The 10000-nt window shown below is 40.2% G+C and overlaps 1 protein-coding gene across 2 annotated transcripts in view; it reads left to right on the plus strand.

Annotated features, from left to right (window-relative positions):
- The window catches only part of pde8a (phosphodiesterase 8A), a 68243-nt gene that overhangs the window by 40176 nt on the left and 18067 nt on the right, over nt 1–10000 (plus strand). For both annotated transcript variants that reach the window (XM_084408765.1, XM_084408766.1), the window contains exons 8-11: nt 119–256; nt 799–887; nt 1646–1697; nt 1784–1826. In XM_084408765.1, the coding sequence (XP_084264891.1) occupies nt 119–256; nt 799–887; nt 1646–1697; nt 1784–1826 (322 nt within the window). The remainder of the gene's footprint in view (nt 1–118; nt 257–798; nt 888–1645; nt 1698–1783; nt 1827–10000) is intronic.

Raw genomic sequence — 10000 nt, forward strand, 5'->3', positions numbered from 1 at the left:
CACACACACACACACACACACACACACACACACAGTTACGTTTTTTGCAGATGCGTCAGCTCTAGATGATCACTGAGACTGAATCTGGTTCATCAACTTGTTTCTGCTTCTCTCACAGTACGTCAACCCAGCGTACGAGTGCATCATGGGATACCAGCGTGGAGAACTGCTGAAGGAAAACACTGAAGTGCCTAAGAGTGAAAAAAACAAACCAGACCTGCTGGACAACATCAGCTCCTGCATCCACAGAGGGAAAGTGAGTCTCTCACATACATACACACACACACACACACACACACACACACACACACACACACACACACACACACACACACACACACACACACACACACTCAATCTCTCTCTTTCTCTCACACACACACACACACTTAATCTCTCTCTCACACACACACACACACACACACACACACACTCCCACTCACTCAGGTTGAAGTAATGAGGTTTACTCAGACTGTGACACTGGCGATCACTGCAGGATTTTTCATAGTCTTAAACTATTACCCACAATCCAGGACTGCAGCGAGCAGCGGCCTGAACCAGACATGAGGTTTAGTGTGTGAACAGCCCGGCTGGAGCACTTCACACAGCACAAAGGTCACACACACTCACTCTCTCACACACACACTCACACACAGCTGGAGGAGCGTTTGAAGCCGCAGACGCTGGACTTTCATCACACTGGGGTCGGACTTTGATTCTCCATCAGACCTGAGACCTGATTCTTTATGCTCTTTTGACTCTCTGTGGTGTGTGTGTGTGTGTGTGTGTGTGTTTCAGGAGTGGCAGGGGATTTATTATGCCAAAAAGAAGAACGGAGACAGTGTGCAACAGAATGTGAAGATGACACCTGTCGTTGGACAGGGAGGGTGAGCTGCGTTCCTCGATGTTTTACTCTGTTCTACATGGTAAGATCTTGAAGCGGTCATGATATTTCCCAGGAGCCACAGAGATTCTGACAACAACGCTCTCTCTGTCGGCAGTGGCACTGAGATAAAACCCAGCAACAGGAAACACTCACAACGTTCTTACAGAAACATTCATAGAACCTTCCTTCAGTTATCTGCTCTTTAATAATGTTTGCACAAAAACATTGTTTATACATCTTTTATGGAACGTTTTTATATGTTACTCCTTGTTTCAGAGAACATTCAAAACTAACCCTTCTAAACGAACTAGCTTTCAAAACGTTCCTGTAATGTTTGCTGAAGGATGAACTGGAATGTGCCCTTAACGTTCATATAACCAAGAAAAACGTTTCTAAAATGTTTGAAACACTAGCCTTTTGAATGTTGATGAGCGAGAACTTCCAGTGTTTTCTGCAGTGGCCTGTGAATGTTCATCAATCCTGTTCATCATTCAGTATCTCAGACCATCACAGCTGCAGATTCATATTATGGTGTTTATGATTATTAATGATAATTATTACAGAAGTAAAAATCACAGAATTTTCGTACAAACAGATTTTTTGCTATGATGTATAAATCAAAAGACGGATTTCAGCTTCAATTCAAAACAAAAATATAATGTGAAAACTGCTTCCTGTTGGCCGAGCTTCCTGTTGGACTGTAGTTTGATCACATGTTCGCTTGGTTAATCTGTGTGTGTGTGTGTGTTTCTCCTGTAGTAAAGTCAGGCACTGTGTGTCTGTTAACAGGCCTTTAAATGACCATAACAAGGTAAGAACCGGTTCAGTGTGTCAGTGATACTGTGGTGTGTTTGTGTCTTTCTGATGTTAATGACTGATCTGTGTGTTCTGATCCAGACAGAAAAGCCCTGTGAGCGAGTCCAGGCCGAATCACAGACAGGTACCAGAGCAACACACACTCGTTACACTCGTTATGCTCTTTAGTGATCGACCGATATATCGGGCCGATATTTGCGGGTTTTACGTGTATCAGCATCGGCCGATAAGCGGCTGCTGCGTTAGCCGATAGTTTTTTCCCGGCATTATTTACAGACAGGCGTCCGCAGGCAGCTCTGTGTTGCTGGAGACGCTGCACTGCCCCTCACACACTAGCAGTGCTGGAAGCCTCTTCAAGACAACGGCAAGTTTTAAACTTTCAAAGCATCTTTTAACTGTTTGACTTAGCTGAAATATTGCCATACACTTTGAGAGTGGAAGCGCATTGCTCTATGTGTGCGTGCAACTATAGCTAAGCTAGTTTGTGGGTCCAAATGGAAAACGCGAATGCCGAATGCCTCATCTATAAAACTGCTTGTCATTGTATTTAGGGAGCTGCAAATAGCTAAGTTTGAGGCTATCCATATGCATATGGCAGCTGTTACGAACACTGGTCATAGGATTAAATAATGCCGACGTTGTTCCATGATTCCGTGAAATTTGTTGGAGTTTTATTCATTACCACCTGGCTGAGGTTTGGACGTGCGCTCATAAAAGAAGCGACGCGGTTGCGACACGCATGTGATGCAGCGCGCTCGTTTGTCCAGGTGCTCCTGTGCTGTGGTGAGATGAAAACATCTAAACTTTTCAGAATGCCGCAAGCGCACGCAGGTCATGTGACAAAAAACGGACCTTTCCATGACAACATGGAAAGCTCGGCCGAACAGCGGATCATAGCTGGACAGGGCGGGTTTTTATTTCTCATCTCCATAAATATATGTAGTCGTAAAGGGCTAGAAATAAATGAATCCTTACTTCCTCGTCATCATGGAGAGCGCAGTTCATGGTTGCATAGCAACGCCAGATGCCACGGGAGCGCGAGCGCTTGTAGAAAGGAGAAAGCGGCGCGGCCGTGCTTTCCACACGGTTTTAGACGCGATATGTGAACAGTCCCTAATTCATAATAAACTGAGAATCTATTTGGTTTAAAATCGTTTTTGTTTTGTTTAAAATGGAGGAAAAGCCATTTGCTCTACAGGAGATTAAATTAAGTACACTTACATTTAGGCCTAAGCATTAAATGACTAGGTTGTAAATAGTTGGTTATTTTTAAAATGAAGTATAGTACAGTTTGCACTTCATTATGCTGCTTGCTTGTTGCTACTGTGTGCAATAGTGTAATTATTTTATTTATGCTTAAATATTTATTTTCAGAATTTGAATTATGCTTAAATATTTATTTTCAGTATTTTCAGCACTGAACCTTTTTTTTTTTACTTCTACCTCACGGTTTTAATATTAGTCAAATATTGTTTTTTTTAAGTACAATAAATGTTTTAAATTGAGACTTGTAACATTTGTTATCATCATTGTGTCATTTTTATGATGTAAATTGAGTGAGCAAAAGCAGTATCGGCTCCAAATATCGACCCAAGAAAATCGGCAGCCCGTATCGGTCATCGGCTAAGGCTGATGAAAAAAAAATCGGTATCGGCATTCGGCACTAAAAAATCCATATCGGTCGATCCCTAATGCTCTTTACTCCTGCTACACTCTTTACACTCGGTACACGTTTCACACTCGTTACGCTCTTTCCACTTGTTACACTCGTTACGCTCTACACTCTTTAAACTCGTTACGCTCTACACTCTTTCCACTCGTTACGCGCTACACTCTTTAAACTCGTTACGCTCTACACTCTTTAAACTCGTTACGCTCTACACTCGTTACGCTCTTTACACTCTTTCCACTCGTTACGCGCTACACTCTTTAAACTCGTTACGCTCTACACTCTTTAAACTCGTTACGCTCTACACTCGTTACGCTCTACACTCGTTACGCTCTACACTCGTTACGCTCTACACTCTTTAAACTCGTTACGCTCTACACTCTTTAAACTCGTTACGCTCTACACTCTTTAAACTCGTTACGCTCTACACTCGTTACGCTCTACACTCGTTACGCTCTACACTCTTTAAACTCGTTACGCTCTACACTCGTTACGCTCTACACTCTTTAAACTCGTTACGCTCTACACTCTTTCCACTCGTTACGCGCTACACTCTTTAAACTTGTTACGCTCTACACTCGTTACGCTCTTCACACTCTTCACACTCGTTACACTCTTCACAATCGTTACACTCGTTACACTCGTCACACTCTTCACACTCGTTACACTCTTCACACTCGTCACACTCGTCACACTCTTCACACTCTTCACACTCGTTACACTCTTCACACTCGTTACACTCTTTAAACTTGTTACGCTCTACACTCGTTACGCTCTTCACACTCTTCACACTCGTTACACTCTTCACAATCGTTACACTCGTTACACTCGTCACACTCTTCACACTCGTTACACTCTTCACACTCGTCACACTCGTCACACTCTTCACACTCTTCACACTCGTTACACTCTTCACACTCGTTACACTCTTCACACTCGTTACACTCTTCACACTCGTCACACTCTTCACACTCGTTACACTCTTCACACTCGTCACACTCTTCACACTCTTCACACTCGTTACACTCTTCACACTCGTTACACTCTTCACACTCGTTACGCTCTACACTCGTTACGCTCTTTACACTCTTTCCACTCGTTACGCGCTACACTCTTTAAACTCGTTACGCTCTACACTCTTTAAACTCGTTACGCTCTACACTCGTTACGCTCTACACTCGTTACGCTCTACACTCGTTACGCTCTACACTCTTTAAACTCGTTACGCTCTACACTCTTTAAACTCGTTACGCTCTACACTCTTTAAACTCGTTACGCTCTACACTCGTTACGCTCTACACTCGTTACGCTCTACACTCTTTAAACTCGTTACGCTCTACACTCGTTACGCTCTACACTCTTTAAACTCGTTACGCTCTACACTCTTTCCACTCGTTACGCGCTACACTCTTTAAACTTGTTACGCTCTACACTCATTACGCTCTTCACACTCTTCACACTCGTTACACTCTTCACAATCGTTACACTCGTTACACTCGTCACACTCTTCACACTCGTTACACTCTTCACACTCGTCACACTCTTCACACTCTTCACACTCGTTACACTCTTCACACTCGTTACACTCTTCACACTCGTTACACTCTTCACACTCGTTACACTCTTCACACTCTTCACACTCGTTACACTCGTTACACTCGTTACACTCGTTACACTCTTCACACTCTTCACACTCTTCACACTCTTCACACTCGTCACACTCTTTACACTCGTTACACTCTTCACACTCTTCACACTCTTCACACTCGTTACACTCGTTACACTCTTCACACTCTTCACACTCGTTACACTCTTCACACTCGTCACACTCGTCACACTCGTCACACTCTTCACACTCGTCACACTCTTCACACTCTTCACACTCGTTACACTCTTCACACTCGTTACACTCTTCACACTCGTTACACTCTTCACACTCGTTACACTCGTCACACTCTTCACACTTGTTACACTCTTCACACTCGTTACACTCGTTACACTCGTTACACTTGTCACACTCGTTACACTCTTCACACTCTTCACACTCGTTACACTCGTCACACTCTTTACACTCGTTACACTCTTCACACTCTTCACACTCTTCACACTCGTTACACTCTTCACACTCTTCACACTCTTCACACTCGTTACACTCTTCACACTCTTCACCAGGGCTTGACATTAACACCCGCCAAATGCGGGTGGATTTTGCTCGTGGCGGGTAACATAGTCACTCCAACTAGCCACTTTGGCGGGTTGAATAATTGTAGTCTTTTCAAAAGGCATCTGAAATAAGTGTGACACTACGACACTACAACTCCCATGAGTATTAGGGCTGTCAACGAATATTCTAAATTCAAATATATATTCAAATAGTTTTAAAAAACAGAATTTCGAAGGTGAAAATTAATATTCAAATGTGGAAAAACGCCCGCGGTATCGGCTGTCTGCTTTGCGAGTGGGCGCACTGCCTGAAGGGTCAGGGACAGGTAACAGGAAGAAGCGTTAACGTTAAACAGAAACATTACTAAAGTGTAGCCTGCTGTACTGACTGAATAGATATTGCATGAATAAGGTAGGTTAGATACAGCAGTTTCATGCACTGCAGGCTTCTACTGGTTTGATTATTTACCGCTTCATGTCAAGGAAAAGTTCCATGTTTACCACAGCACAGCTCGCTCTGAGCGTTCAATGTCGGTTCTATATACTGTAAAACTTCAATTAATGTTAATAATATTTGTTTCAATCACTGAATGAAGCCTGCTATAGGCCTATAAGAGTCGCAACCTTAAATTGCTTGCACAAAACTCTTGATTAGCACTCAACATTTGCTTATTGTTGTTGTTCATTTGAACCGTTATGCGCAGAGAGCGTGACGCCTCATTCGCGCCGCAGGACCTCCAGATGCGCGTAAACGCGTCTTTACATTGACTTAACATTGAAATCACTCGCGCCAGACGCTCTATTCGCGTTTGGTGTGAATGCAGCATGAGGGTGAGGGCGAGAGAGAGAGAGAGAGAGAGTGCCTGCGAGTGCGAGTGAGCGAGAGTGAGGTCTGCGGTCTTGGCCATTAGGTGATTTACTTGTTTTTGTGTAGGTAGTACGTTGTCAAATATGTTTAAACTTAAATAAACTACCTATACAAGTAGTTATGTCTCTTTGAATTAATTTGTCCTGTTATTGACAAAATGCGCAACCAGATGTTCGAATAGTTCGAATATAGGCTATGTGGTTTTTTTTTTTGAGGGAATATTCAAACGTCATTTTTGAGCAATTTTGACAGCCCTAATGAGTATTACATGCACACAGTGTTGCCTTGCGCTTGCGCGCTAGTGACCGACAACACAGAAACGAAGAGACAGCTAGCTGCCCTGCTGGAGTTACGTCGTATGCCGGTGGAGCTATGTGGCGACATATAATACATAATACATGGTTTTATTTAAAAAAAAAGGAGCTTTACACACAACCTTATCAGAGCTACCCTTACGAAAAAGAAGTTTATTCAAGTGTTCTATTAGTATACTTCTTTTAAACTAAAAATAAGAAAGTATTCTTTCAGTCTACTTTTTATATACTTCTCAGAAATATACTTTATGTACTTCAGAAATATACTTCAAATTGCACTTAAATATACTTGACTTATACTGACAGAAAAGTCTAAGTATATTTGGCCTATACTTGTTGATCGAGATATACTTAAAAGTATAATTAAGTATTCTAAGTATTCTTGGCTTGTACTTGTGTATACTATTTTGATTGAGTAGCTTATTAAATACTTTTTTAGAAACATACTATTACATACTGTCTTATAAACTAACATGTTCAGCTTTATATAGTAACAAACTTTCGGGTGGAATAGCTTATAGAGTAAATAAAATAAGCATGGAAAATAAGTTTATTCAAGTGTTCTATTAGTATACTTCTTTTCAACTAAAAAGAAGAAAGCATACTTTCAGTCTACATTTTATATACTTCTCAAAAATATACTTAATTACACTTAAGTGTACTTGACTTATACTGAGAGAAAAGTCCAAGTATATTTGGCCTATACTTGTACTCAATCTTTTGATCGAGATATACTTAAAATTTTAATTATTCAAAGTATACTTGGCTTGTAGTTGTGTTAACTCTTTTGATCGAGTAGCCTATTAAATATACTTTTTTTACATCGGTTTTCATATACAGTCTTATGAAACTTTGTTTGAAAATATTGATTAAAATGTTGATATAAAACAGATATGTTCTAATTCTGCGTATCTGAATTTTTGTGTAGGCTAGTCCACTGGTAGTGTACATATTTACTTTAATTAAACTTTTCTCCGCCATTGACTGAATTTTCCAGCTATCCATGTTTTCACTGGTATACGGTAGGGGGCGCTATGACACATCTTCTAGTACAGAATCTCTGGATCAAAACACAGGAGAAGAAGAAGCTGAAACATGTGATAGAAGATTGCTCACTCAAATGTAAAATAATGTGATATCAAACATTAAACAGCTTGTAAATCAAAACTGCTTAATGTTTCCAAATGAAATGAAGCGTAGGCCTAACCCATGAAGAGAAAACGACTGTGAAGCTTTGGGGGTGTTGGACTCGATCTACTCCACCTGTGTTTTGATCATCGTTCTGGATCTGATCAAGGCGTAGTCTCTGACAATAATGTGATTTTCTCAACTATTTTCTCAACATTTTAACAAAATGTTGCCTTTCTTTATGAAACTTACTGACATTCGAGTGTTGATAAAAAAGGATGCATGAAGCTAATAAAATGTTTTTAAAATTAAAGTAGAGTTAAAGGTATTTTTCAAGTATAAAAAATAACATTTGAACATAGTAGTATACTGTAGGCCTACTGCAACTGCAAAAATTGTATATAAATAGTAAACTATAAGTATAATGTTAAGTTCACTTAAAGAAAACTTGTAGAATAAAACTACTAAACTAGTAGTTTACTGAGAGTACACTAAAAGAGTAAAAATAATATATAAATGGTAAACTATAAGCATGATGTTAAGTTCACTTAATGAAAACTTGTAGTATAAAACTACTAAACTAGTAGTTTACTGAGAGTACATTAAAAGAAAACTTGTAGTATAAAACTACTAAACTAGTAGTTTACTGAGAGTATACTTCAAAGTTGCTACAAGTATTAAAATAGTAAACTACTAGTATACTCATAAGTTCACTTGCAGTACAAATGAGAATCATAATAATGAACTAGTTGTGCACTTAAAGTTTACTACTGTTACACTTATAGTACACTTAAACATATACTTTTATATACTTCAAGTGGGCCAATTTAGTCCCAAGCGGTATTAAAATAGTACACTTACAAGTTTACTACTAGTACATATTGACATTAGTATACTTACTACATAAAGTATACTTAAAAATATACTTGAACATTACTCAAGTATACTTCATAAAATGAACTTGAAGTATACTTTTTTTTCGTAAGGGTAATGATAATGACCTGTATTGTTATATATTTATGTAGTCTTGATTTGGGTGTGTACAGTGGTTTTACATTTAAAAGGGTTGTAAATCTAGTTCAAGTAAATTTTAGCACGCCATAGTCAACTTTTATCAGGTAATTTCACAACAACAAAAATGTGGCTAGTAAAAATGCTGTGTGGCTAGTAACTTTGGAAAACCACTAGCCACATTGGCTAGTGAGCAAAAAAGTTAATGTCAAGCCCTGCTCTTTACACTCTTTACACTCTTTACACCCGTTACACCTGTTACACTCTACACTCTTTACACCCGTTACACCTGTTACACTCTACACTCTTTACACTCGTTACACCTGTTACACTCTACTCTTTACACCCGTTACACTCTACACTCTTTACACCCGTTACACTCTACACTCTTCACACCCGTTACACTCTACACTCTTTACACCCGTTACACTCTACACTCTTTACACCCGTTACACCTGTTACACTCTACACTCTTTACACCCGTTACACCTGTTACACTCTACACTCTTTACACCTGTTACACTCTACACTCTTTACACCCGTTACACCTGTTACTCTCTACACTCTTTACACCCGTTACACTCTACACTCGTTACACCTGTTACACTCTACACTCTTTACACCCGTTACTCTCTACACTCTTTACACCTGTTACACTCTACACTCTTTACACCTGTTACACTCTACACTCTTTACACCTGTTACACTCTACACTCTTTACACCTGTTACACTCTACACTCTTTACACCTGTTACACTCTACACTCTTTACACCCGTTACACCTGTTACACTCTACACTCTTTACACCCGTTACACTCTACACCAGGGGTGCCCAACCCTGCTCCTGCCGATCGACTGTCCTGCACAGTTTATCTCCAACCCTAATCAAACACACCTGAAGCAACCAATTAAGGTCTTCAGGATCACTTGAAAATGAAAGGCAGGTGTATTTGATTAGGGTTGGAGATGAACTGTGCAGGACAGTCGATCGGCAGGAGCAGGGTTGGGCACCCCTGCTCTACACTCTTCACACCTGTTACACTCTACACTCTTTACACCCGTTACACCTGTTACACTCTACACTCTTTACACCCGTTACACTCTACACTCTTTACACCCGTTACACCCGTTACTCTCTACACTCT

This window comes from Rutilus rutilus, assembly GCF_951802725.1.
Source record: "Rutilus rutilus genome assembly, chromosome: 5".
Lineage (NCBI taxonomy): Eukaryota > Metazoa > Chordata > Actinopteri > Cypriniformes > Leuciscidae > Rutilus > Rutilus rutilus.